At 49.3% G+C, this 26,365-nt stretch overlaps 17 protein-coding genes across 17 annotated transcripts; 8 read left to right on the top strand and 9 right to left on the bottom strand.

The window, feature by feature from the left end:
* Positions 1–12: 12 nt before the first annotated feature.
* NEDG_00816 (ATP-dependent Clp protease ATP-binding subunit ClpB) lies at positions 13–2,547 on the top strand (the record flags this gene model as incomplete). Its single annotated transcript, XM_067688234.1, has 1 exon — positions 13–2,547. The coding sequence occupies one exon, from the start codon at positions 13–15 to the stop codon at positions 2,545–2,547; it is 2,535 nt and encodes an 844-aa protein (XP_067544331.1).
* Positions 2,548–2,671: 124 nt separating this feature from the next.
* On the bottom strand, positions 2,672–3,541 carry NEDG_00815 (m7GpppX diphosphatase; the record flags this gene model as incomplete). The annotated part of the gene is made up of 1 exon (XM_067688233.1): positions 2,672–3,541. One exon carries the CDS (start codon positions 3,539–3,541, stop codon positions 2,672–2,674), a length of 870 nt encoding a protein of 289 aa, XP_067544330.1.
* Positions 3,542–3,684: 143 nt separating this feature from the next.
* Positions 3,685–5,349, bottom strand: NEDG_00814 (methionyl-tRNA synthetase; the record flags this gene model as incomplete). Its single annotated transcript, XM_067688232.1, has 1 exon — positions 3,685–5,349. The coding sequence occupies one exon, from the start codon at positions 5,347–5,349 to the stop codon at positions 3,685–3,687; it is 1,665 nt and encodes a 554-aa protein (XP_067544329.1).
* Positions 5,350–5,581: 232 nt separating this feature from the next.
* On the bottom strand, positions 5,582–6,403 carry NEDG_00813 (diphthine synthase; the record flags this gene model as incomplete). Its single annotated transcript, XM_067688231.1, has 1 exon — positions 5,582–6,403. The coding sequence occupies one exon, from the start codon at positions 6,401–6,403 to the stop codon at positions 5,582–5,584; it is 822 nt and encodes a 273-aa protein (XP_067544328.1).
* A 215-nt stretch (positions 6,404–6,618) lies between these two features.
* NEDG_00812 (uncharacterized protein) lies at positions 6,619–10,215 on the bottom strand (the record flags this gene model as incomplete). Its single annotated transcript, XM_067688230.1, has 1 exon — positions 6,619–10,215. The coding sequence occupies one exon, from the start codon at positions 10,213–10,215 to the stop codon at positions 6,619–6,621; it is 3,597 nt and encodes a 1,198-aa protein (XP_067544327.1).
* Positions 10,216–10,385: 170 nt separating this feature from the next.
* NEDG_00811 (protein transport protein SEC13) lies at positions 10,386–11,180 on the bottom strand (the record flags this gene model as incomplete). The annotated part of the gene is made up of 1 exon (XM_067688229.1): positions 10,386–11,180. One exon carries the CDS (start codon positions 11,178–11,180, stop codon positions 10,386–10,388), a length of 795 nt encoding a protein of 264 aa, XP_067544326.1.
* Positions 11,181–11,421: 241 nt separating this feature from the next.
* On the bottom strand, positions 11,422–13,977 carry NEDG_00810 (elongation factor 2; the record flags this gene model as incomplete). Its single annotated transcript, XM_067688228.1, has 1 exon — positions 11,422–13,977. One exon carries the CDS (start codon positions 13,975–13,977, stop codon positions 11,422–11,424), a length of 2,556 nt encoding a protein of 851 aa, XP_067544325.1.
* A 243-nt stretch (positions 13,978–14,220) lies between these two features.
* NEDG_00809 (uncharacterized protein) lies at positions 14,221–14,511 on the bottom strand (the record flags this gene model as incomplete). The annotated part of the gene is made up of 1 exon (XM_067688227.1): positions 14,221–14,511. The coding sequence occupies one exon, from the start codon at positions 14,509–14,511 to the stop codon at positions 14,221–14,223; it is 291 nt and encodes a 96-aa protein (XP_067544324.1).
* A 29-nt stretch (positions 14,512–14,540) lies between these two features.
* Positions 14,541–16,928, top strand: NEDG_00808 (DNA replication licensing factor MCM2; the record flags this gene model as incomplete). Its single annotated transcript, XM_067688226.1, has 1 exon — positions 14,541–16,928. One exon carries the CDS (start codon positions 14,541–14,543, stop codon positions 16,926–16,928), a length of 2,388 nt encoding a protein of 795 aa, XP_067544323.1.
* Positions 16,929–17,265: 337 nt separating this feature from the next.
* Positions 17,266–17,625, top strand: NEDG_00807 (large subunit ribosomal protein L22e; the record flags this gene model as incomplete). Its single annotated transcript, XM_067688225.1, has 1 exon — positions 17,266–17,625. One exon carries the CDS (start codon positions 17,266–17,268, stop codon positions 17,623–17,625), a length of 360 nt encoding a protein of 119 aa, XP_067544322.1.
* Positions 17,626–17,670: 45 nt separating this feature from the next.
* NEDG_00806 (solute carrier family 3 (zinc transporter), member 2) lies at positions 17,671–18,507 on the top strand (the record flags this gene model as incomplete). Its single annotated transcript, XM_067688224.1, has 1 exon — positions 17,671–18,507. The coding sequence occupies one exon, from the start codon at positions 17,671–17,673 to the stop codon at positions 18,505–18,507; it is 837 nt and encodes a 278-aa protein (XP_067544321.1).
* Positions 18,508–18,515: 8 nt separating this feature from the next.
* On the top strand, positions 18,516–19,163 carry NEDG_00805 (tRNA (guanine-N7-)-methyltransferase; the record flags this gene model as incomplete). Its single annotated transcript, XM_067688223.1, has 1 exon — positions 18,516–19,163. The coding sequence occupies one exon, from the start codon at positions 18,516–18,518 to the stop codon at positions 19,161–19,163; it is 648 nt and encodes a 215-aa protein (XP_067544320.1).
* Positions 19,164–20,004: 841 nt separating this feature from the next.
* Positions 20,005–21,243, top strand: NEDG_00804 (uncharacterized protein; the record flags this gene model as incomplete). The annotated part of the gene is made up of 1 exon (XM_067688222.1): positions 20,005–21,243. One exon carries the CDS (start codon positions 20,005–20,007, stop codon positions 21,241–21,243), a length of 1,239 nt encoding a protein of 412 aa, XP_067544319.1.
* A 40-nt stretch (positions 21,244–21,283) lies between these two features.
* On the top strand, positions 21,284–21,976 carry NEDG_00803 (uncharacterized protein; the record flags this gene model as incomplete). The annotated part of the gene is made up of 1 exon (XM_067688221.1): positions 21,284–21,976. The coding sequence occupies one exon, from the start codon at positions 21,284–21,286 to the stop codon at positions 21,974–21,976; it is 693 nt and encodes a 230-aa protein (XP_067544318.1).
* A 119-nt stretch (positions 21,977–22,095) lies between these two features.
* NEDG_00802 (uncharacterized protein) lies at positions 22,096–23,358 on the top strand (the record flags this gene model as incomplete). The annotated part of the gene is made up of 1 exon (XM_067688220.1): positions 22,096–23,358. The coding sequence occupies one exon, from the start codon at positions 22,096–22,098 to the stop codon at positions 23,356–23,358; it is 1,263 nt and encodes a 420-aa protein (XP_067544317.1).
* A 46-nt stretch (positions 23,359–23,404) lies between these two features.
* Positions 23,405–24,703, bottom strand: NEDG_00801 (uncharacterized protein; the record flags this gene model as incomplete). The annotated part of the gene is made up of 1 exon (XM_067688219.1): positions 23,405–24,703. The coding sequence occupies one exon, from the start codon at positions 24,701–24,703 to the stop codon at positions 23,405–23,407; it is 1,299 nt and encodes a 432-aa protein (XP_067544316.1).
* Positions 24,704–24,717: 14 nt separating this feature from the next.
* NEDG_00800 (poly(A) polymerase) lies at positions 24,718–26,316 on the bottom strand (the record flags this gene model as incomplete). Its single annotated transcript, XM_067688218.1, has 1 exon — positions 24,718–26,316. One exon carries the CDS (start codon positions 26,314–26,316, stop codon positions 24,718–24,720), a length of 1,599 nt encoding a protein of 532 aa, XP_067544315.1.
* Positions 26,317–26,365: the final 49 nt, after the last annotated feature.

Here is a 26,365-nt window from a genome sequence, read left to right as displayed (position 1 = left end):
AAAAGGAAAATAATGACTTTTGGACAAGGACTGAACTCACAGGAGCTGAACAAAACTATACAAGAAGCAGCCAAGATAGCAAAAGAAAGAAGAGCATACACCATTGATCCAGCACACGTGCTTCTTGCTCTTATCCAATCCAAGGACCCGAAAATCACTAAGGCCCTGCGAGATGCTCAAAAGAGGCTGGAGGAAAAGCTTGAAAGCTATCTGGGCAACCAGCCCAAGGCTGGAAGAAACATTGAACCTTCCCCAAACGCTACGGAGCTACAAAGCATCTTCACAGTGGCCCAGCACCTTGCCAAAAAGGAAAACACCGAAATCGAGCAAATTCACCTGCTTTATGCGGCACTGAAGAACAACGCGGTCAGAGAGGCCCTGGAGGGAGAAGACATCTCAGGAATAACAAGTAAAATCGAAGCAAAAGAGGAAAGGGACAAACCAGGAATTGAAGACTTTGCCGTTGACATGGTTCAGCAGGCGCGAGAAGGGATTTTTGATCCAGTGATTGGGAGAGATAAGGAGATAAGAACCGTTATAGAAGTCCTGACTAAAAAAATCAAATCAAACGCCATGCTTCTGGGCGAGCCAGGCGTAGGAAAAACAGCAATTGCCAATGGCATAGCCCAGCTAATTGCCTCAAACCAGGCCCCGGGGCTCACCGACTGTAAGCTGTACAGCGTTGACCTTGGGGCACTGGTTGCAGGCGCCATGTACCAGGGACAGTTTGAAGAAAGGATGAAAACGCTTATCAAAGAGGCCGAAGACTCCCAGAGAAAGATTATTCTGTTCATCGATGAGATACACATGGTGCTTGGGGCAGGGAAAAGCTCAGGGGCCATGAACGCAGCCAACCTTCTCAAGCCAGGTCTAGCCTCGGGGGCTATTCGGTGCATTGGGGCCACCACCTGCAAGGAGTACAAGGAGTACATTGAAAAAGACCCAGCTTTTGAAAGAAGGTTTGTCTCCATTAACGTGCTTGAGCCATCAGTTGAAGATACCGTTACGATTCTCCGGGGTCTTAGGGAAAGGTTTGAGTCATTCCACGGGCTCAACATTCTTAATGAAACGCTGGAGTGTGCTGCAGAGATGGGGGACAGGTACCTCACCGGGGGACACATGCCAGATACCGCGATTACCCTACTTGATGCAGCATGTGCCTCGGTTAAGGTGGCGCTTGAGAGCGAGCCAGCCGAGGTTCTAAGCATCAAGTCAAAGATTTGGGCGGCAGAGCTGGAAAAAACCGCCATTCAGTCGGACCAGCAGAGGGACACCGAGGTAAACAACGAGCAAAGACTTGAAAAGGTTGACCGGAAGATAAAAAGGCTGAAAGAGAGCATAGCACCGATTGAAAAAGAGTATGGCGAGAGAATGGAGCACATTGTTAAAAGACGAAAGCTGAAAACCAAGCTAGAAGCGCTAAAAACCAAACTGCTCAATGCACAGAGGGATAAGAACCACACCCTGGCCTACGACATTCAAGAATTTGCCATACCTGAAATTGAAAAAGAGGTATCACTTCTTGGGGCAGATGATCAAAAAATTTGCATCCGTCCCGAACATATTGCCACCGTTGTTTCCAACATAACGGGCATACCTGCCAAAAGACTCACCGTCTCAGAGAACACCAAGCTCCTGCAAATGGAAGAAAGGCTCAACCACCGCGTGATTGGGCAGACAGAAGCAATCAAGGCCCTCACAGATGCGATCATCCGCTCAAGGGCTGGATTTGCGCGAACCAACCGGCCAATTGGATCCTTCCTCTTTCTGGGGCCTACAGGCGTTGGAAAGACCCAGCTAGCTAAGTCCCTGGCCTTTGAAATGTTTGACGATGAAGCCGCCCTGATTCGCTTGGACATGAGCGAGTACCTGGAGGAGCACTCGGTTAGCAGGCTCATTGGAGCGCCTCCAGGGTACATTGGCTATGAAACGGGCGGGTACCTGACAGAAAAAGTAAGAAATAGGCCGTACTCCATCATTCTGATTGACGAGATAGAAAAGGCGCATAAGAGAGTGGCGAACATCTTTCTTCAGATACTAGACGAAGGAAGACTTACCGATGGACACGGGCGCACCATTGACTTTACCAACACCGTTGTTTTAATGACCTCAAATTTAGGTTCAGGTGCGATCATTGGCGGGGAGAGCAAAGAAAGAACCCTGGAGGCAGCCAAGAACTTCTTCCCGCCAGAGTTCATCAACCGGCTCGATGGAATAGAAATATTCAACCCTCTTGACTATGAGAACCTGAAAGATATTATTTCTATCTACATCGGGGGTATCAACCAAAGACTAGCAAAAGAGCGAATGTCTGTTTCTCTTGACGATCCAGCGGTAGAAGCAATTATCGCCAGTGCATACACCCCAGAGTACGGTGCCCGGCCCATGCAGAGGTACATTGAGAGCACTATCATCACCGACATTTCAAAGATTTATCTCACATCTGAAAGTGTCAAGGGCATGCATCTAAGAATAACAGGCACTGGTAGTGTCAGTGCAGAAACGCCTCCTTTCTATGCCAGTACTTCTTTTGCATACTACCAGTAGTGCTGTGGGGCAGTACAATAAATAACCAAGATTTTTTATTAGGCGTTGTTCAGGTTTTCGGGTTTTCGAGTACCACGCACCGCGAGTACCGCAAACGGTTCGGGATTGCCAGTTGATGGCTCAGCTAGCAGTCCTTGCCCGGTGCATCTGAGAAAATGTTGTAGAGGTATGACGCATGTGAAAGAGGTATTTCAAGGGTCCTGTCCTGGTAGTAGGTGGTGCTTAGCTCAAGGTTGGCAATGACATCGTGAAGAAGTAAAGATGCTCCAAGTAACTCTCCTGGCCACGACATCTTGAGCGAAGACACATGGATGTGGGCCCTAAAGAAAGTCGGGTAGTAGTGGAAGTAAAGCTTGGTTTCGGCAATGTCTGTGCTGTAGAGACGCAGTACTTCAGCCACTGAGGCTTGGATCCGGGTGAGCATGGGGATGTGGGTGTCTCTGAGCTCTCGAACGGTGTAAACTAAGGGGTCTTTGAAAAGAACAAGCAGGTAGAGAGTGTCTAACGACGTTCTATCCCATTTAGAGTCTGGGATAACCACAAACTCAGGATCGTTATGAAGAATTTGTTCACCATGGCTCGTGTTCTGTGTAAGAGGGTCATTCTCACAGGCAGTCATGATGTTGTCTACCCAGTGGCAGCTTGGCCCCAGCGCAAGCGCTTGTGGAAGGGTTTTGGTTTTGTAGGTCTCAGCACTTTCTTTGATCATGACTTTGGTTGAGTGGGTGTACTTTTTGATGTGGAAGGGGGTGGCGGGGTGTATAAGCATGTACTTGACTTTTTCCTTCACCTCAATGACACCGTTCGTGTAAATGTCATTTTCTTGGTATACTTCATTTTCATAGACATCCATCTTCTCTTCTGAGAAAGGAACTTTATTTAAAAGAAGAATAGCATCTTCCTCCTCAATTTGTCCAAGGATAACACGCGAAATCATTCCGCATGCCTTTGATAGGAGGGAACGTTGGGAAAACTTCTCTAGCTTATGTACCATGTATATATGGGTTAAAAATTTTACAAATATAAAAAGATTGTGGTTTCAGGGTTGGTCAGGGTTGGGGCTGGGGCAGGGAGGCTTGGGAATACTTTTATTGTGTTCGGAGTTTGTGTCAGGCTAGGCCACGGCGTCTGGTCCGGTTAGTTTTTGAGCACAAACGGACACTCATTGATGCAAAGTTTTTTGATGTTGATGATTTGCTCGTTGGTGAGTGGCTTGAACAGCAGTTCTGGCTCATTGATGCGGTGCCCTTCTGGAAGGTCGCAGGTGAAAGTGTCCCGAAGGCTTATTTCAGCCGATCCAGTGATCATCTGGTGGAGCTTGGTGGCCTCGGTTGGAGTAATCGGGTAGAGGATGCGGGAGATAAGAAGAACAATGTTTGCAGCCGTTGACATTCTTTCTTTCATTTTTTCGGGCGATGCTTTTTCGGCAAATGCTTGCTGAACATACCCATTTCCTAATTGGGATATTTCCGTTATTTTTTGAACGGCTGGCCGAATGTCTGTGCGCTCCATGTGCGCGATGTACTCCTTCAGGTGCCCATTGACTAGGCTCTCCACCTCCTCTGACATGTTGCTTCCCACCAGCGTTCTATCCATTCGCTTGGCTATGTAGGAAAGAACCCGGTTGCAAAAGTTTCCAATGGTGTTGATTAGAACGGCATTGACCGTTTCTGCAAAATCAACCCAGGAAAAGTCTGAGTCATTCTTTTCTGGTCGCGATTTCATCAGATGGAACCTCCACACACCCTCTGGACCTATCTGGTCGTTGAGAAGGTTGTGCCCAAAGATGCCTCTGTTCTGTGACTTGCTGAACTTGCCGCCCTCATACATCAGGTAGTGCGTTGACGAGATGATTTTTGGGTAGTTGTATGTGGAGTTTGTTCCCAGAAGCAGCGCGGGGAAGAAGACGCTGTGGAAGAAGACGTTGTCTTTCCCCATAAACTCATAAAGGTCCGTGCTTGGATCGGTCCACCACTCGCCCCGGCCTATTTCATCTGTAAAGGTGATGTACCCAATTGGCGCATCAAACCAGACATAGAGCACCTTGCCTTCGTACCCTTTGAGCGGAATGGGCACCCCCCACCGATACTTCAGGTCCCGAGAAATGCATCGAGAGTGGAGTTCTTTGCTCTGCCAGTCAAAAGCAACACCTTTTGCAGCATTGGTCCACAGTGGAGCATACTCGCTAATTTTTTCACTGATCTGTGCCTGAAAGTCTTCAAGCTTGTAAAAAAGATGGACGGTTTCTCTCTGCCCTGGCGGCGCAGAGCAGGTGGAGCACCGCGTGTCCTTGATTTCGTTCATGGAGAGAACAGCCCCGCAGCCGTCGCACTGGTCTCCTCTCGCGTGTGGCGAGTTGCAGAGGGCGCAGGTGCCATTAACGTACCTATCGGCAAGAAACATGTTGCACGTCTCACAGAAGAACCTTAGCTCCGTTTTTTCTTCAAAGTGTCCATTGTTCCACATCTCCAAAAACAGCTTTTGGGTCATAGCTGTGTGTGCTGGGGTGGAGGTTCTGCCAAAGTTGTCGCACTCAATTCTGAACCAGTCGTAAACCTCTTTGTGCTTTTGGCTGTTTTTGGTGCAGAGCTCCTTTGGCGACGTGTTGTTTTGGTCGGCGCTAATTTCAGAGGCTGTTCCATACTCGTCCGTTCCGCAAATAAAGGTTACATCGAACCCTCTCATTCTTGAAAACCGCGTAAAAACGTCTCCCCCAAGGAGAGAGCCAACAATGTTTCCCAGGTGTGGGAGATTGTTTACGTACGGCAGCGCGCTGGTTACCAGTCTTCTGTTTTGCACCATTCCCGAAAAGTAAAACTCCAAAATTAGCAAATAAAACTATTGCTCACTTTCCAGCCAGCAGACACCAGCCCACCCACAGACAACCCTCTCTGGCACCAGAACATTTAACAGATGTGCTTTCATAGCTCAGTTGGTTAGAGCATCGGACTAATAACCCGAAGGCCCCAGGTTCGAGCCCTGGTGAAAGCATCTTTTTGTTTTTTATTTATCCGATGGCCGTGGTAGCGGGGTCCTAGGGCGTCTGGTACGACTGAAAGAACCTTTCCAAGCACTCCCTCTCCATGGCGTTGCCTTTGCCCGAGGGAACAATAATGGAGTGGAGCGGAGGCCCATAGGCGGCGCCTCCCAGCTCTTCTGCGGTGCCGTACGCAAACCTTTCAGTTGGCAGCCCAAGCCTTTCAACGGCCACAATCTTTTGTGTTGCCAGCATATCTGAGTGGTGGTGGGCTGCTGCCTCGTTTAGTTGGGAAATAGCTTCGTTAATCGTCATGAAGCGGTTGTACCTCTTGTTCTCCCGTCCCAGAAGCGTATCTATCGTTGGCTCGTTAATTTTTATGTCTAGGAGGCAGAGGGTGTGAAGGCCCGAGTCAAAGTTGCTCATTATGTTCCTAAAGAAGTCGTAAGGCCTCCACCCTTCAAGGAAAAAAGGAATCGAAACAGTCCGCCCAAAGCTGTACGAATTGAAGCCGCAGCAGCCAACCACGCTCTGAATTGAGGCGTTGTGAACGATGTTTACCTCTATACCCAACTCCTGGGCCCTAATCATTAGCTCAGTGTGCGTGGTTGCAAACAGGGGCGTGCCTACCACCAGTAGGCCAACGTGCTTCTGTTTAGCCTCGGTTATGATTCTTGCTTCGGCGTCTCCCACGCCTTCAATGTCCTCTCTGTAGGCCAGCTCTATCTTTTTGCCAACCACTCGTTCAATCTCCTGGTCATCCATTACTATGCTTGTGTACTTCTCTAAGTAAACGGTCTCACACTCTCTAGCTAGCCTCAGTCCTTTCAGGGTTATGTCCTCTGGCTCCAGTCCTACGCCAATAAGAGAAAGAACCATAAAAATATTGTGCTCGGGCTTTTGGGCCGGTCTATGGGCTGGGTGACCTGACAGGCAGCACAGCACCTGAGCCAATCACATAAGCTTCCACCTGCTATAAAAAGAGAAGGTTTTTTGAGATGTGAGGTACCCACGCAACGGTGCGCAACGGGACGCAACGGTGCAGCACGGTAGCCAGTTTTAAAGGCAGTTTATTATCTTGCTAGGTTATAGATTTAACGCGAGGTGATCTGGCAGTTAGGAATCTGCTGCTGCATCTGGTTCTCACCTCCTGATTGGCACTTGACAGACGCATTCTTAACAAGATTGTACGCAGAGCCAATGGCCTGCTCAAAACGTGGGGCTAGGTTTCCAAAGAGTTGGCCCAGCTTCACCTGTGCATTGCCGTACCGGGCGTTGATAAGAGATCGCTCCTCTACAGGCATTTTCGCAAACTTTGGATCGGACATCTGCATTTTTGAAAGAATGCACATTATATCGTTGTTGTTCACGTTCTTGTAGATGGAGTTAGTAAGCGATCCAGGCTGAACCCCGAGGTACGAGCTTACCGGCGGAGAAGCAATCAGCTGTCTCATCGCATCGAACCTTGCTGGGCCCAGAGAGACGTCTCCGCCGAGCTGCAACCCCTGGTTAGAGGTCAGGCCGTCGAAAGGCTGCTTGTAAAGCCCTGTTTTCATGCCCATGACTGGGTTGCACACCCCCGAAGTTATCTGCTTCTTTCCCTCAATCATTTTCTGCTTGAGCCTCTCCTCAATCACCTTCTTGCTTGCCTCTACCTCGGCAACCAGCTGCTGAATCCTCAGTGTCTGCTGGCTGGCCTGGAGGCGGAGTTCTTCAATCTGCTGTGGAGTGAGCAAGTCCTCTCTTACCTGGAACACCATCTGTCCCTGGAGGAGCAGCTTTCTAATGTCAAGCTCTGCCATGGGAGGGCGCGAGTTGGTAACGTTATCAAGCTTGTCCAGGAACACGGAGCCTGCAGGACTCATTGGGCACATAGACCCCATTAGCTTGGGCAGATTTAGCGGAATATCAGGCATCTTTTGGAGCTCCATGCCCTTTATCTGTAGCTGAACGAGGAGGGACTGGATCTGGGCGGGAGTCATGGCGCCAAGGTGGACGAGGGTTTGCTGCACCTGCTGCGGGGTCAGGAGCTTAGTGAGCACCCTGATTTGCATTGGCGAAAGAGCTTTGCTCAGAACCTGGATTTGAGAACTGGTAAGAATTTGTGTAACGGTTTTCTGCAGATCAAGAAGCTCGCCCTTAGAGACGAAGGCTTCAGGCGTTTGCACCTTAACGGCAAACAGAGAAGCCTGCCGGCCACACTCGGCGTTCTTGAGGTCCTTGAACCGGGCCGCCGCCTCAGCAAGTTTCTGGGCTTTGGACATTTGCTTGGTGTACTTCTTGGTCTGCGCCGACGCCTTCTTCTGGAAAGACTTAGCCTGCTTGGTGTTGCCCTGGGCCTTGGCCTGGGCCGACTTGGCTGAGGCTGCAGAGGCCGCGGTTTTAGCAGCAGCAGCCTTTCTGTATGCGGAGATAGCTGCAGATGCTGCCTGGTGCTCCTGGCCCGCGTGCATGGCCACCTTCCTGGCTCCCGAGCTCCTGCTGGAGGCTGAGCTGGAGCTGGAGCTAGAGCTAGAGCTAGAGCTGCTCTTCATGAACTTCTTGGTGGTGGTTTGGAGCCACCTTCTGGTGCTAACCAGGCTGGAGATTCGCTTGCTCAGCCAGTTGGAAGAAGACTTTGCCGAGGTCACTCCGTAGGAAGAGAACGCCTGGGTCTGGTACATCCTTCCGCTGGTGCTGAAAAGAGCGTGCTGCATGGAAATCCCGAGAATGGAGCTCTTAAGCTCCCTGGAGGCGTACTCCGAGGCCGAAACGCTCTGGTAGTGCATTTCATTGGCCATGTGCGCCGCCATGATCAGGGACGCTGCCGACAAGGAGAAGGACGACCTCATTGAGTTCCGAACAGTCGATTCATAGAGGCTGCCGCTGGACTGGGAGCTTGAGGTGGAAGATTCAATTGCTTCAATGATCTTTTTAAGAACGGTGTTGTTGTGAACCGTACTTGAAAACCAAGAAGTGCCTGCAACGCTGCTGCCACCAACCATAAAGGACGACTCGGTGGAGGTTGAATTTGACGCACTGCCCAGGCTTTCTGAGGAGCCAACGGTGCCCCCGCTTCTGGCGTAGACAATTTCGCGGTTGTAAGCGTCGCTTTGGAGCGCAGCGGCTTTTTTCTCGTACTTTCGGGCTTTGACAATGGCAGCCTTTCTAGCGGTTGCGTTCGTTTTGGTGGCTGCTTTTTCTCTATAGGTCCGGGCAATTTGAAGGTAGTCGTCCACGCTTTTCTTGGTTCGCTGTGCTTTTGAAGCTGTGCTAGAGCTTTTCTTGGAAGATTTTGATTTTGAAGATTTTGAATCAGAGCTGCTGCTGCTGTCCGAGCTGTTGCTGTACTCGCTGCTGTACTCGCTGTAGTCAAAGTTGCTCTCTGAGCGAGAGTAGCTTGACTGGCTGCTCTCACTTGAGGCCTCAGCTTCATCGTTTGAGGCGTCGCTCTCTTTGTCGTCGTCAAGTGAGGGCTTTATGTTGTACTTAGCTACCATGTACCCGTACAAATCGGTGATCCGGCCACTGAGGTATTCCTGCATTGCCTTGGCTGCTTCAGCCTTCTCCTGCTCCGTGTATGCCGCAGCATCCAGAACGATCAGACCCTTGATTATCTCAAGTCTCTTAACTTTGAGAACGTTCAGACCGAAGCCTTCGTGGGTGATAAGAACCTGGCTAGCAATGGGCATCTGTGGGTTGGGAAGAACCAGGGTGGCGTTGTAGATGGGGAAGTAGTAGATCTTCTCGCCGTCCCTGTCCTTGGCGGAGGTGAAGTGGGAGACGTCAATGTGCATTGACTTGATCATCTTGATGTAAGACTCTGGATACACAACCCTTCCCACCTCAATGGTGATGGAGATAGCCGTTCGTGGAATGTAAAAGTTCATTTTCTGGGAGTAGAGAACGTTTAGCCCGTTGTCGTAGGAGTTGACAGTCCCTTTGCCCTCAAGCTCTTCCATTAGAAACTCTCGGCGGTCCTTGGCTGTTTCTTCGTCGTTAGTCATGGCTACGGTCGATACGAACGTTTTCATGGGCAGGTCAAAGGATACTTCGGTTAAAACCATGTAGGCATCGTCGTCTCCAATCGAGAAAAGTGTCCCAAGGATTTGGTCCCTGGTTGGCCCGTTCCCAAAGCCCGAGGCCGGCGTGTTAAGCCCCATGAGCCCTGCCCCCGTTTGCTCGTCAAAGTTCATTCCATTTCCAAGCTTGGACACTGAAATGGCTCCTTTGCTGGGAACTTCGTGGTCGTAGTCGCTGCTGCTGCTGTCTGAGCCGTGTCCACCACCGCCGTAATAGTCGTGGCCTATCGGCTTAGATGGTCGGTCTTTGCCATCGAATCCGGGTGATTTTGGATTTGGGGGGGTAAAAATGTGGCTGTCGCTTCCCTCGCCCTCGTCTGAGCCGCCGCCTCGGTGCTTACAAACTCCTTCAAAACAAACCATTTCCCGGCCCAGGGTGGGCATAATAACACCCGGGGCCCATCCAGGAATGGTTGTGTCGTGGTGAATGTCGTAATCAACGTGGCTCATTTGGGAGAGGCCCTCACCGAGCATGCCGGGAGGAATGTAAACGTCATCGTTGTTCATGAACTCTCTCGACCGCTCAGCAAGTGCACCGGTTATCCCAAGGACCCAGACTGCGAACAGGGCGGAGGAGTATTTTCCTCTCTCCCTGTACGTTCCTCTTTCCCTGTACGTTTGCAAGATCATGACTACCATGTTTCTCTCGTATATAAGCTCCCGATAAAACACGTCTCATGCAGAGTTTTAAACCTATCCAAAGAAACACACTATCTAAAACGCTGAATCAATGGTGTATCGGGTATGGGTGTGTGGGTTCGGGTGGTAGATGTTTATTTGCTTAGTGCCAGGCCAGGGTCTTAGGGCATAACCACCGTAGACTCTTTCCACTCGGTTGGGCCGTTTGGGAGGTAGACCTTGCCTTTTCCTTCGCCGTAGCCAATGGCCAGGGCACAGCCCGCCTTGCTCCAGGCAACCTTGGTGCACGGCGAGCCCAGGGCAATTCTAGCACGGGCAAACTCGGTGCCTTCTTTTTTGGTGTAGACAATGGCTGCGCCGTCATCAGAGCAGGTGGCAAAAACCACGGACCCGTAAGGATTTGGGCAGACTTTGCAGTCTCTGATGGGTCCTTGGTGGTCTTTCAGCTCAGACACTAGGCTAAGGTCACTTTCTTTCCAGATTTTGGTTGTTCCGTCCATGCCACAGGTGACCAGGTACTCGTCAAAGGACCCCACGCCAGTTACACCGTACCTGTGGGCGTAGCAGTCGGACAAAGCCTCTCCCGTTAAAGAAACCACTCTTAGTCTTCCGTCTGTGCACCCACAAAGGATTTTTGAGCCATCGGCTGTCTTCCCAAGGGTGTTGATGCCTCCCTGAAACACCAAAACACAGGACTCCAGGGCGTAAGCACCGCCCTCCTCCTTCCAGATGCAGAGCTCTCCGTCGTAAGACGAAGAGACAATTTTGCTTCCAAGGAACATAACGTCAAAGACTGCTGCTTTGTGCTTGGAAAGGTTCTGCTGGAGGACGACGTCTGAGTCTTTGACTTTAAAGACCTTCACTGACCCGTCCTCGCATGCACCAGCACACATTGAGCCATCCTCATTCTCGCAGAGGTTATAAACAATTGACTCATTGCTACTCTCAATGCTCATTCCCAATACAAAAACAAAAACAGAATAAATATAATGTCGGGGTCTGTTTCGGGGTCGGTCTGGGTCAGTCTCGGGGTCTGGGCCGCGTCTGTTTCGGGGTCTGGTTACGGTGCGCGGTGGTACGTAAAACAGTGCGGCACAGTACGGTGCGCAACAAGCAGTAGACTAACGAGGCTTTTATTGTAGGCTGTAAGTAGGTCACTACTGCATACCGTTGCAAGCCAGTGCACAGTCATTGGTCTTAGTCCTTGCAGAAGTATTCGGAAGGCTCCTTCAGGTCGCCAAGGTTCTTCTTCTTTCGAATGTCCCTGACGATGGTAAACATGGGGGAGTCCTCTTTGGTGAGCGATCCAGGGACAACGGCGTAGTGGGCCAGAACCAAGTTAACGCTGGCGCCTCCACCGGTGCTTTCCATAAGCTCCTTGTTCAGCTTAAAGGATCGCTGGACGGGGATGTATGCCTTAAGCACCGACTTATGGTTGTCGTAGATGGCCTCAATGATTTCTCCACGTCTTCCCTTGACGACCTGCATGGCTGCATCGACCATGTGGTCCTGGAGGGAGACTTCAGCCAGGAAAATGGGCTCGTAGAGGATGGGCACGGCCGAGAGAATCAGGCCAATAGCCAGTCTGCTCATTGTGGGAATGAGCTGTCCAGCGCCTCTGTGGATAGCGTCTGCGTGGAGGGTCAGGTCCATAAGGTCCAGCTTAATGCCTTGGACCGGTTCGCCAATAACGGGTCCTTCCTTAACGGCGCAATCGAGGCCCATCTTAAGGAACTCTTTCACTTCGTTGAGGTTCTGGACGCCCTTAGAGGAGTCGACAATGATGTTTGGTCCACAGTCGTCGGGGGAGTAGCAAAGAATCCGCTTAACCCACTCCTCGGCCTCTCCAAACTTCTTCTTGAAAAGCTCAACCCGAGCCTTAGGATCGTTAGAGATAAGCTCTCCATCAGCAATTGCCTTGGAGATTTCTTCCGCGAGTGGTTCAATGGTCATGTAAACCTTGTTGTGTTTGTTCGCACTCTTTGACATAACTGTGTTGTTCATAGACTCTGAGATACTTTCAAAGTATGAGACCTGGGGCTCTCCTCTAATGATGGGAACCTTAGCGTGGTCGTTCTCAAGGTCGTTCAGGCAAATCTCAACGTGCATTTCTCCTGCTCCAGCCACAACGATCTCTCCCGACCGCATGTAGTGTACCTGGCAAAGGGTGTCAACCTGTGAGAGCTTAGTGAGTCCCTCCTTCAGCTTAGGCAGGTCTGAGGTGTTCTTTGGGAAGATGGAGTACCTGACAACGGGTGAGACACTAAACTTCATCGTCTTAATGTTGTAGGACCCCTTCATGCTTGAAAGCGTGGCCGTCTTCTGGATCTCTGAGTCGACTCCAAGGATGCCAATGATGTTTCCTGCCGGGCACTGCTTGATTTCAGGTGCTGCTCTTCCCATCATGAGGAAGACCCTGGAGACGATTTTGCTCTTTGGGTCCTTGCTCTTTCCAGGCTCGTACTCTGGGCCCTGGACGTAAAGTGGGCTTCCTGTTTTAAGGACACCTGAAAAGACTCTTCCAAAGGCAATGAACCGTCCTGTTCCCTGCGGGATCATTTTAGAGACGTACATGATCACTGGTGCTTCTTCTGAGGCGTCGGTGTTCTTGATAGCCATGCAAAACTCGTCGTCCTTTGGTCCCTCGTATAAGCTCTCCGCCCGGTACTTCTGGCTTTCTGCTGGACTGGGGAGGTTGATGATGATTTGTTCGAGAAGACAGTCTGCAGCTGGTAGCCACTTTCTCATAATGTACTTGAACAGTGCTTTGTCTGCAATGTCATCAAGGGAAGACCTCTTAATAACGACCTTGTACTTCTCAAGGTAAGTAATTAGGCCGTCTTTGTCGCCCTGTTTGCAGAGGTCTCTTACCCTGTAAAGTGGGTTTAGAACGAAGACAATGAAGGCAAGGTTTGATGCGTTACCTGAAGTTGAGAACTTTCCTGTTTTGTCAAACGGATCGGTGGTTGAGTAGTAGCAGTTATGCTTCCACATGTTCATCTGGAACCTTTCCATTGCTTTGGGGTTGTTCTGGATACCAAAGGACTCGGCGTAAAACTCTGAGAACTGTCTAAGCGTGAATCCCCATCCCTGGAGACCCGAGCAGAAAGACACCTCAAGCTTGGCCGGGTCGAGTGGCTTAATGTCTGCTCCCGACTTGTCGTCCTCAACCAAGAACTTTGAGAGGGTGACGTTGAAGCTTTCAACTGTGTTTCTGAGAGACTTAGCTAGAACCTCTGGCTCTTCCTGGAGCTCCAGAAGCGAGCGGTCAAGCTTGTTCAGGCAGAGAACTGGTCTAATCTTCTCAATGATGGCTTGTCTCAGGACAGTTTCTGTTTGAACACAAATGCCCTCGATGCAATCGACAACAACCAAAGCACCGTCAGTGACTCTCAGGGCTGCAGTTACTTCAGAACTGAAGTCTACGTGTCCCGGCGAGTCAATCAGGTTGATCAAGAAGTGGTTCTCGTCTGTTTTTTCTTTCAGGTATGTGTTGAAACTGTTTTCTTTAAGCTTGAACTGCATGGAAATAGCGGTGGATTTGATAGTAATACCTCTTTCTTGCTCATCTGCTCTGGTATCGGTAAATCTTGACCCGGACTTCTCTGCGGATAAACTTCCAGCCTTCACGACAAGAGTATCTGTGAGGGTACTCTTTCCGTGGTCTACGTGGGCAATGACTGACATATTTCTAATGTTAGCTTGCTTTTCCATAAGTCTAATGACTGTATCTAAAGAAGTTAGCTTTGACATTCAGGGGGTGTAAATATTAAAAAAAATAAATACTTTAAACTGTCCAATACGCCCCTCTTACACCCCTCCACGGTACACCCCTCTTACGGTACATAGCCCCAATACATGCATCTTTATTTACGGTACATAGCCCCACGGTACACTACTCTTACGGTACATAGCCCCACAGCACATAGCCCCACGGTACATGGCCCCACGGTACATAGCCCCACAGCACATGGCCCACGGTACCCAGCACCTGGCCTACTTCTTAGTGGGGAAAAGACTGCTTAGGAAAGAGAGTTTTGGGTTGGTTTGGATGCAGTGCTCTAGGTGGGAGAGAACTACCTTCTTGGAGGACTTGCTTTTAGCATCGGTCTCTAAGTCCTTGAGAAGATCGATAAGGAAGAGTTCTATGGCGTGGCTGATCACAATGGGGGCTGAGATGCTGACCTTTCCCACTTCTTCGTCAAACTGCATGATCTTCTTTATTCTGGCAATTGGAAATCGGCACTTTGTTTTTCTCTTAAGCTCTGAGGCCTTTGTGTCTTCCATTTTTGCGTGGTATTAAAAATTTGAAATCAATGGACCGGGACGACGAAAGCAGCGCATTCTCAAACTCAGACGAGCTTGACAGGCTCTCTCTTGGAGGCTCTGACCTGGAAATGGACCAGGACGGTGAAGACCTTTTCGGGGAAGGCTTTACCAAAGACTACGCCGACCAAGCACACCTGGACAGGTATGAAACGGAGGACGAGGAGGAAGTTGCTCCTCTGACGCGAAGAGAGTTTGAGTCGGCCGAAAGGGAGATCTCGCAGACCTTTGGGTACCCTTCCTTTGAGCCAGCGTGGTCTGAGGGCGGGGGAGAGTCTGAGGAGCAGTCTGAGTCTCTCGACGACTTTGAGGCTCTCCAGAAAACCATTGGCAGCTCTGAGATGCGAGAGAAAGTGAAGAAAGAGCTAGTTCACTTTTTGAAGGCGTACGACAACAAAAAGTACCTTGGCATGATTAAGCAGATGGCATCAATGAACATGCAATCTTTGTACATTGACTACTTCGATTTGGAAAAGTTTAACGCTTCGATTGCTCTGGCGGTAGTTTCTCTGCCCATCCAAACCCTTCCAATTGCGAACGAAGCCTTGCAGACGGCTGTATCTAGTCTGTTCCCAAAGTATTCGCAGATAAGACCGTTTTTGATTTTTAGAGTGATCAATATACCAAGTTTTGATCAGATAAGAGATTTAAGAAACTCGCACCTGAACACGCTGGTGAAGGTGGTTGGGATCATCACCAAAAGAAGCAGGATCTATCCGCTTCTCTCACTGGCCAAGTACAACTGCACCAAGTGCAAGGCCATTCTTGGGCCTTTTCTCATTGAGAGCGAGAGCGCTAAGCCTAACAGGTGCCTAGAGTGCCAGGCCGGTGGCTCTTTAGTGGTGAACACCACCGAAACGATCTACAAGGACTTCCAAAAGCTCTCCATCCAAGAGGTCCCTGGAACGGTGCCCTCTGGCCGGCTGCCCCGGGCTAAGGAGGTGATTGTTCTCCATGACCTGATTGATTACGTTAAGCCTGGAGATGAGATTGAGCTGACAGGCACCTACAAGAACAACTTCACCAACTCCATTAGCAGCCGTAACGGAGTGCCTATTTTCTTCACCTCAGTCGAAGCACTCTCGATTGTTAAGAAAGGCGACGAGTCTTCTCTGTTTAGCATCTCCCCAGAGGACGAAAAAGAAATCAGGCGGCTTTCCAAGAGCGAGAACATCTTTTCGCTGGTTATCTCAAGCATAGCTCCTTCGATCCACGGCCAGTACGAAGCTAAAAGAGCCATTGCCCTCTCTATCTTTGGAGGCGTCCCAAAGCACTCGGACGGCAAGCACAAGGTAAGGGGGGACATCAACGTTCTCCTCCTTGGGGACCCGGGGATGGGAAAGTCCCAGCTTCTCAAGTACGTAGAGAAGATCTCACACCGCGCGGTGTTTGCCACGGGCCAGGGCGCCTCGGCAGTCGGTCTAACGGCAATGGTTCGTAAAGACCCAGTTACGGGGGAGTGGGCCCTTGAAGGCGGGGCCCTGGTTTTGGCAGATAAAGGCGTCTGCCTAATCGATGAGTTTGATAAGATGAAAGACACCGACCGCGTTAGTATCCACGAGGCCATGGAGCAGCAGAGCATCAGTATTTCCAAGGCAGGCATAGTCACTAGTCTCCAGGCCAGGTGTGCCGTTATTGCTGCCGCCAACCCAATCAGAGGCAAGTACAACCCCTCCTACACCTTTTCACAGAACGTCAACCTTTCAGATCCCATCATCACCCGTTTTGATATCATTTGCGTGGTCAAGGACGAGTGCAACCCTGCTTACGACCGGGAGCTAGCCACCTTTATCGTGAGCAGCCACCAGCGCTCTCTTTCCTCGGCGTATGCTGAAGGACCCATTTCCCAGAACCTCCTCAGGAAGTACATTGCCTACGCCCGAGAAAGAGTCCACCCGCGCTTTGAGGCGTTTGACACCGAGAGGATTACCTCGCTCTACTCCTCGCTAAGAAAAGAAAGCACCTTTGCCGGGGGAATGCCCATCACCGTCAGACACGTTGAGTCCATTGTCAGAATCTCAGAGGCTTCAGCCCGCATCCACTTGAGAGAGTGTGTCTCAAAGAGGGACGTGGACCTGGCCATTGCCGTGGTTCTGGACAGCTTCTGTGGCACCCAGAAGATAGCTGTCAAAAGGGCCCTGACCAAGAAGTTTAGCAGGTACCTCCCAAAGCCCGAGGAAGACTCAAAGCAGGTCCTGGCCCTGCTGAGCGCGTTTTTCTCGCGGCAAGAAAACCAGGCCGAGAACTTGTCTCTCTCCGAGTTCAAGCACAAAGCACACTCCCTGGGCATGCATGCAGATACTTTCTTCCAGTCAAAGCTCTTCCTCGCCAGCGAGTACACCCTCAGCCTTGACGGGACCTGCATTGCCAGAAAATAAACTTCAGAAGCTAAATCTTTCCTCCCCACACCACCCATGTCCCTGCGAAAGAGACAGAGGAAGCACGCCAGAAACTACGCTTTGTTTGAACGGGCACGAACGTACCTCCCCCCAGTGCTTGCAGCCGCTGTAAGTCTCCCAGACGTCTCTCTTAGCCTCCCCGCCCTTCTGGTTGCCCAAACCTGCCGAAGCTTCTCCGTCCCAGATGCCTACCTCCAAAACTCAGCCTCTTTTTATACCCCGGGGAAGCTTAATTTATTGCCCTGGCTAACACCGCCTCTTGCTGGGGAAGAGTTTTCTTTCCTGGTTGATTTTACTTTTTAATTTTATCCCCTGCATGGCACGCAAAAGAATAGTCAATCCAGTATCAGAGACCAGAAGAGAGCTTATCGTTAACTGCAAAGACATGGTAAAAGATGAACTGTTCGATATTGAAGAGTGCATGAACTTTCTGGAAGTAAGCCACAAGCTTAGCCGACACACAACTGACGCCCTTCCAGAAGGACCACTAACCCTCTCACTGAACAAGGCCGAGCAGAAGATTGTTCTTAGCCTGGGAGTCGACGTAAGAAAGTGCTACATTAAGCAGCTGCTGAGAAAGTACCTGCACAAGCAGGGCCTTAAGGACTGGATACACATAAAGATAGATCAGTCCGGAACGTACGGTTTGCACTACTACAACTTGAACGACGAATAAAGCGTTTCACTTTACTTTATTTAGAAATTTATTTGTCAATATTTGATGAAGCATTCGTATGGGATGTATGTGGTTCTGGTTAACACGGTAATTTTAATGGTTGCTGAAATATTGGCCCACAAGCACAGCAATGCCGTGTCGGTGCTTGGAGAGGCGTTTCACATGGTCAGCGATCTTTGCTGTGTCTGCATCAGCATTATCTCTTCAGCGATTGTCAGACGCGTCAAGGCGGGGAGGCAGTACACCTTTGGTTTGGCCAGGCTAGAGGTGCTCAGCGCAGGTGTTAGTTTGGCGTTTCTATGGGTACCTTCTATTTATTTGCTTTACCTGTCGCTGACCCGGTTCCTGGCCCCGGAGAGCGTTGACAGGGAGATTCTTCTCTGGGCGTCTTTTTTTTCGCTTGGCATTAACCTCGCCAACTTCGGGGTCTCTCTTTACATGAACAAAACGGACATGCATGCCCACTCTTTGTACGTCCACATAGTCAGCGACCTCATGCAATCCCTGGGGATGTGCATCAGTGCAATTGCCCTTTTTATTAACAACACCTGGGTCGGTGTTGACTTGGCCTGCACCGTTATTTGCACGCTTATTGGGATAGGGGGGTCGCTTAGGCTGGGGAAGGATGTTTTTATGTCGCTGATGGATGTTTCTCCCCTGAGCGTGGAGGAGGTCAAAGCAGCTCTGCTAACCGTTCCAGCGGTTGAGTCGGTTGATGACCTTCGTGTTTGGTCGGTTAACAAAAGAACAACGGTGGCCATGGCTAAGGTAAGTATCTTCCACGGCGAGTCCTATGAAGAAAGCCTTGCGCGGTGCAAGAGCATTCTTGACCACGACTACGCCTTTGCCCTCAGCAATGTAGAAATTAAAACCAGTCTCTGAGAAATTTTATGAAAGAGCCCCAGAAGAGACACCATCGGCAACGAGCCCACTGCAACCCGTTCTCAGACCACGACATAGAATATCCGCTAAACCCCGAGGCTTACGGAGAGAAGGTGTCAATGGTAGACATTGGGTGCGGGTATGGGGGCTTGCTGTTCAAGCTGTCAGAGGCGTATCCTGCCGAGCGCATCCTGGGCATGGAAATACGGAAGAAGCTGGTGGAGTACGTTAGGCTAAAAATAAAGTACAGGCAAGAAACAACTGAGAAGTATCAGAACGTCTCGGTGGTAAGAACGAACAGTATGAAGTTTCTGCCCAACTACATAGAAAAGGGCGCCGTGTCCAAGATGTTCATTCTCTTCCCCGACCCCCACTTCAAGAAAAAGAAGCACAAGGCCCGCATTGTCTCCAGCACCATGCTGGACATCTACCAGTACGTTCTCCAGCCAGAAGGTCTTCTTTACATTGCCACGGACGTGGAGGAGCTATTTGTCTACATGGTTGGGTGCTTGGAGGCGCATCCTCTCTTTTCTCGGGTCCCAGAGCCTGAAACCAACCCTTTATTTAGCGTGATCATAGAAGAGACTGAAGAGTCCAAGAAGGCTGACATGAAGAACTCCCGAAAGCACCGAGCCATTTTCAGAAACGTGGGGTAGTTCGGGTTTGTGGGCGGCGCAGAGGTGATGGGAGGTATCCAATGGTCTGCTGATCATCAGGCGCAAGAATTTATAAACAGGCCGGGACGCAGAAGGGGATGGGGTTACTGGATCTAGACTTTGGGATATCTACCCTGGTGTATGAAGCCTTGTTTTTGATTGTGTTTGTTGGGGCCATCTGCCTGCTTATGTCTGTAGCCGGGAGCTCCAGCAAGGAGAGCAGCTCAAAAGAGGTTGTTTGCAACAACAACAACAACAACATGAGCAGTGGACAGCCAAACATTGTGATTGTTAACCCGGACTCTAAAGAGAAGGGCCCGGAAAAGGGCTCGGAGAAAGACAGGCGGGGGCCAGAGAATAGATAAAAGCAGATTTGGTATTGAGCAAGTGATTGGGCTGGTATGGTGCTGGTGTAGCAAAAGTGACCAATTGATGAAGTTTGGAGGCATCAACCTGTTTATAAACAATCTTTAACACGGAAAAAAATGAGTACACTTTCAGATTTCTTTTCAAACGTTTCCAACATCATATACCTAATTTTGTTTATTGTTGTGCTAGTTGCAGTTCTTGGGCTAATCACGGCAGTGGTCAAAAACTCAGGAAAGGATCAGGGCGACGGGCATCCAGTTGTGGTAGTTGTTAACTCAGAGGAAGAGAAGAAAGCGAAAGAGAAGGAGGAGGAGGAGAAAGCGAAGGAGGAGAAATCTTAGGAGCGGGCCTGGACTATAAATAGGGCTAAAATCTAAACGAGATTTGGAGCTAGGGCTGTGGGAGGGCAGGTATAGGTATGTGGAGCCCGTTGGAAGCCTAGAGTTTAGTAAATTTGGTGTTTAGAAAAAATATGGACATGTTAGTTTGGGTAGAGTGGGCTGTTCTAGTGGTGTCAATGGTGGTCGGGGTGGTTGGGGGGGTAAATGCAATAAGAGTCTTTGTATATGGCAGACGGCACCTGTGGAAAGTGATTGGGGGCACGCTGGGGTGTTTGGTTAGAAACGCGCTTTTTCTGGCGATGGCTAAGTGTGCACTGTCCAAACAAATAGAGCCCTCTATCAATCAATACATGGAAGATGGGCTAACTGTGGGACTGGAGGTTTTTTGGGGAAGTAGATGTAATTTAGCGTTTCTACAAGAGCTGTTTGGCTTTGAGTTGTTAGTGATTGTAACGGCAATGCAATTTTTAGTTCATTCTTTGATTATGACAGGGCTGGACGTTTACATAGGGTATGGAACCAAGATTGTGGGGTCTGTGTTTGGGGAACAGCCTGGTCAGGTGAGGAAATACTATGTGTTCACACTGACTATAAAGCTGGTTAGAATCATCGGTGTTGTAGGACTGTCGGTCGGTTTTGATGCATCCCACACAACTTTTTTAAAGTTGCTAGCCACTGCATGCACGTGTTGGATGGTGGTAACAACTTTTGGGCATAGTCCATTTTGTGTTCGGCCACCACTCCGAACACTACTCTACAATCAGACTATGCTAGACTCCAAGGTACTTGGCACCATCAAAAACACACTGGACAGTGCGCGAATCTACATGTACGATATTATAGAGTCACCAGAAGCCATCTATTTCGGAGAAGGACCTATTGTTGTATTTTCAGACATGGCGACGGTCTATGTTCTTATTAGCACTAAGAAGCTGGGGAAGCCGGAAGAGTGCCTGGCGCTGCCCAGGCTGGTCCTGCACCACGTAATTGAGTGGAACCTTGGGTATAAGACCAAGATCGTTTTTGTCTGGGAGTGTCTGGACAATTTGCGGATAGTCATGTACTGCGCGTGCATAGTCTTCTTTGTAGAGATGTTTCCTCCGCACACCTCGCTCTTTGCGCGGTACGTTATAGTGGACGGCCTCAACGGATTGGCCACCCAGGTGATAGCAATGTGGTTTGCGTACTGGGTTGCTTACTGCGAGAAAACCATTCACAGGGAAATGGGCAAAGCAGAAACACCGGGTGAAGAAGTCTCCTCCCTCCAGATGGGCGCCTTTTCCCTGAAACGATTACTTGGAGACACCAACCTTGATCTGTTTCGGTATTACACAAAGGAGGAAGTGCGCACAGGCACAGTAGCCCGGTAAATGGAAACGTCCCGGTAAATGGAAAGTTCTTTGTGTTTTTATGTTCAAAGTCTGTGTTGGTGCGCTCCTCTGGGTGGTGGTCTCTTTCCTGCTCCGGGTGGTTCTTCAGGTAGGAGCTCTACTCCAGACTGTGCGATTGGCAGGAAACAAAGCGGTAAACAACGGGCGGATTCTTAAACAGTGCGATCGGTTGGTGGTGGATGCTTTAGGCACCACGGGGGAGTTTCTGGCTTTCGTAGGGATTATTCGCTACCAGGTGATCAAAAAGGTCTCAATGAAGAGTGTGTGGACCGCTCTGTCTGTTTTAGCCGCCTGTTGCCTGGGGAAGAGGTGGCTTGAGAGCAAGGATGAAGATTCCAGGTTTTGTTTGCCGCCCCGACTGTGTGGTATGCCGGCGCGGTACATTAAGGTGGTGCTGGTTGGGTGGTCCTTGTCAGCTTTTAAGCACCAAGCGCAATGGGCCCGCCTGGGGCTTGTTTTGGGAGGGGCCTGGGTGCTTACGCCAAACACAAAGAGTTGGCAGGTCCAGGTAACTGTTGGGGTGTTCTATCTGAGCGCAGTGGCCATGACCTGCTGTCTGTTCGAAGACACGGGGCACCTCTTCATCAGGTCGCTTTTTATGCTTGGCCACAAAGAGCCGCTTGAGCAAGCAGAGTGCTTGTACGGAAGCCTCGTTCTTGCACAGTCCACCTATACCGCAGAAATTCTCCAAAGCCTGGTTGAGGGAGTCTGAGGTTCATTGAAAGCGCCCCCTCCTTTGCATAGGTGAACAGATTTGATAGATATAAATTACCAAAAAATAGTCTAGGTAGGTTTGGGTTAAGAGTTTAGTAACGACCTTTTTTATTTTTTATGAATAGCCCGGATGTGATTCGAGAAATCAGGCGAGGTTCTGACAACACAGTGCCGGCTGCTGTGTGGAGAGCACACGAGACCATTATGAGAGCCCATGACAAGAGAGCTATCTGCCGTTTTCAGCTTTACGATTTTTTAGAGTATATGTACCAGTCGATTTACCGCCAAGACCGGCTGTATTTAGGGGTTCACGCCTTTGAGCTAGTTGTTTTGGGGTTGGTGTTTGGGCTGGCAATGACAAAGATTATCAGCCTGTTTATTTACTCCAGGGTCTATGCTGAGCTACTGGCTGGGCTCCGGGGAGAGTATGGAACCTCGTTTAAAGCCACAGAAAAGCAGCGAAAGCAGGACGAGATCCAAACCAGGGCCGCAAAAAACGTGCTTATCCACCAAGGCAGACAAGCAAGCCTAGAAAACCCAGCATTAGAACACATGGACAATGGGGTGGATGCAATTGACTCTCTTATGAACTTTATCATTCAAGAGCAGTCTTTTGAGGAGCACAAAATTCCAATAGACAAGGCTATCAAGAAAATCTTTAACAACTCCCAATCTATATTGGCCCAGACAGTCATAGCTACCCTCTGCGCCATTATCTTTACTTTCCGCGCTCTTGGCATCTTCTTTAATCTTAAACAAGTATATGGCACCAACCGGCTTGATTTGGAGGTGTATGTGGGGCTTCATGCAACAATCCAAATAACCACGCTTTTAATACTGATTTTACTCCAAGTAGACAAGACTGGATCTTCTATAGCCGTACTATTCAACTTGGTTTTAAATGCGATAACACTGGCCATTGGCACTCTTCTTAACTGGGTGGTGTCGGGGAGTTTCGACATATCTCTCAGCCTTATCAGCAATCCAATATTCAAGAACGTAGTCTTTATTTTTCTCGGGTTAGGGCTGCACACCATGTTAGGTGTACCAGCCAACCTCCTTGGCAATGGGTCAACTGAGCTTCAAGGGATATACGCCCAAGCCTGCTATAACCTTATAGGCTTTCTTTGCTTCAATATTGTCTACATTATCATCTACGAGCTAGACCTTTACCTTATTATTTTCATGCTAACCAATGGTAACAAACTGATGCATAAGATCAAGAGCATATTTTTGTCTGAGCCTGACATCTACTCCGGCTTCAAAAAAACCCTCAAAAAGTCTAAGTCACTAATCAACACCAAAAGCCTTATTGTGCTGCGATTTATCATCTACTCCCTTATAATAGCCGGCTGCTGGGCGATCTTAAAATACCTCTAGGTGTTCGGGTTAGTTGAGGGCTCGGGCGTGTTTCCGGGAGGACTGCTTACTGCGAGCCCGGCGAGTAGAGATGACTGTTTCTATACATGTGGACAATGTCTGTATAAGTAACTCTTTTAACTGTTTTTTGGGGCAGAGTAAGCTTTTGACCAATCAGGATAACAATAATTGATGCATCAATGATGGTGTAGAAGTAAGAGAACAATAAACGAATCAGGGAGAGAACAATGGATATTTCTGAAGTGCTCCATCTGCTGTCATTGTTAAAGACGTAGTAGGTTATAGCCATTGGCATGACAATCATAAACGACATAACAAAGTACTTGCACAGCTCAAAGTAGCAAAAATGCATTTTGTTGGTTCGGAACCATTCTCTTCCACTGGCTATGCTGGCAAAATCAAACACACCTCTCAGCCGAAGTATCACGATGGGAATGCCCCACTCAATCCCTATTTTAAGAATTGCCTGAAACAGGAACAAGATAACCATCAGCGGAAAGCGGTATGCCCGGCCATCATAGAAACTTAGCCCGGTGAATACGAGAGACAGCCCCGCCATTGTCATCGCCAGCGACCCCATCCGCAAGCTAAACCATTTTTTGTCAGTTATATCGGCTGTTTTGAATGCTTTATCCAGCACACTGAGCGTAACACCCATTCTAAGGGCGCAGGAGCTAAAAACACAGCAAAGCCGGTGAATAAACTCCTCAAAAACCGTGGTTTGGATCACTGACTTGGTTTTGCTGCATATAACCATGCACGCCAAGTAAATAGCACTTAGCTCCAAAGGCAGAAAAACTAGCCGACTTCTTTCAAGCACCAGCAACTTAGCACACAGCTTGAACACCCGAACACCTGGTAGGAACAGGCCTGCCAAAATGTGGGCTCTTCTTCTGCAGAAAGGAGGAAGCAGAGAGATAGACATCCCCCCAAAACAGATGGCGCTTGCCCCATAGACCACCTTCACCATGCTTTTCGACGTGTCCCCAAACCACTTCCACATGCACCCGTACAGAAGCAGGCCCAGGCCCGGAAGGGTGACCACACCAATGATATAGGCCACACACTTGGTGATAACTTTGGACCTAAACCCATAAAGCACCAGGAGAGACAGAGACATTGTTATGGTGCCGACAAGAATGATCCCAATACACCTCATGAAGCAGTGGGGGGCACAGTAAATGTTATCGGGCGTGTAAATGGGTATTTCGGTGGCAATGTAGCCAATAAACATTGCGTGGTAGAGAATAAAGTATACGGGAAGAGCTGCGTAGAGGAGAACAAAGAACAAAGACGTGGCTACCTGGGTTGATTGGGCGTACGACTCCAGGCGTGTTATATGCATTAGTAAAAAATTTATTACTTCTTTCTAATCTCCTCCCTAATCTTTCTCTTTTTGGGTGTAGGTGTAGGTGTAGTGGTAGTGGTAGTGGTGGATGTAGGTGTGGTGGTAGTGGTGGGTGTAGTAGGTGTAGGCGTAGTAGGTGTGGTGGTAGTGGTGGGAAGGTCTTCATTGAACAGTGCTAGGATGTCTGTGAGCAGCTTTTGCTTGAGAGGAAACACTTCATAGGAGATAGCACACTCTTCGTCGTGCTCGTAGGCCTCTAGAAGCGTTTTGAACTCTGAAACAGGCCGGCTTAGATTCATTTTCCTTGAGGCATTAATGGGGAGCTTGTTCGAGGAAAACTCAATCCCAATGAAGATCACCCCGAAAGCATAGCTCTCCCCTGAGCACTCCATCGTTCTAAGAAGGTAGTTGGTTGCTGGGGTGGAGGTGGTTGTGTAGGTTTTGGGGAAGACGTAGGCAAAGGCAATGTTTTCAATGTTCTCAAGCTTTGACGCCAGTATGCGGACCTTAGTCTCTGCAAACCCCATAAACTTGGCAAACTCTGCCGAGTTATCTGCTGCAACGGCAACTGCAAAGTAGTTCTTGTGCCGGGTGAAGAAGTCCGTGGGGGCACAGAGTGCATCAAGTCCCTCGTCTATCTCAACGGTCTTAGCAGCAACCTGCTCACAGATAGATGCACATCTGGTAAAGTCTCTTTTCATAACGGTCAGGGTACTAACTGACACGTTGTGGGTTGAGCAGATAGAAGGATACACCGGTGTGATAACTGGCATTTTGTCGTTTCGGTGGGCAAGGTTTGTTTTGGGGTTCCAGACCTTAAGGTTGAAGTTGCAGTCGGGCACTTCTTTGATAACCACCGGCTGTGGCCACTGCCACTTGGCAAAGGCGCTGAAAAACCTCCCAACCGTTTCAAAGGCATCAATGCCCGGAAACATTTGGCAGATTCTAGCAATGCAGAGGGCATAGGCCACTCCGCCCATGTACCCGTAGGCGTGTCCATAGAGGTGTCTGCTCTGGGCCCAGTACTTGATAAAGCGGAGGGCTCGGTGGAAGGTTTTGGTGCTGGGAACGACGTTTAGAATCTCATCGGTGACTCTGTTCCCGTTCAAGCTCAGAATGCACTTCTCGTCCATATGCTTAAGGAACTTATTGTCCAGTAGATCTATATTCGAAGGTATCGATGGAATATCTAATCTAGCAAAGACCAGATCTATGGGTATCGAGTGTATTTTAAACTTTATTAGTGGGACAAACGTGTTCGTTACCTTAGATAGGCCAGTAATTGATTTTTCTTGGGCCAAGTCATCATAAAAAATTGTGAAAAAGTCATTTCGGGTAATAAAGTTTGGAACAACACAAAGGGTGTCAATGTCTGCGCCTGAGGAGTGCACTCCTAGCCGGTAGCTTCCGTACGTAAAAATCTTTGAGAGGCTGTTGCTGTTAATGGGTATGCGGTGCTGGTGGGCCACTCGGCTAATGAACTTATTGGCAAGGTTGTTCAAGATACCAAGAACCCTTTCCCTCTCCGTTGCTTCTTTTTCTTCTTCAAAGAATCCTTTGCTTCTCAAATACTCTTCCATTTTTCTCTCTCTCTCCGTCTCTGACTCCATGAATGCTTTGCAATTATTTTTTATTTCGCTGAATAAGTAGCCTGGTAAT

The sequence above is a fragment of the Nematocida displodere genome (assembly GCF_001642395.1).
Source record: "Nematocida displodere strain JUm2807 chromosome Unknown 2, whole genome shotgun sequence".
NCBI classification, from domain to species: domain Eukaryota; kingdom Fungi; phylum Microsporidia; genus Nematocida; species Nematocida displodere.
This window is presented reverse-complemented; position numbering and strand designations above follow the sequence as displayed.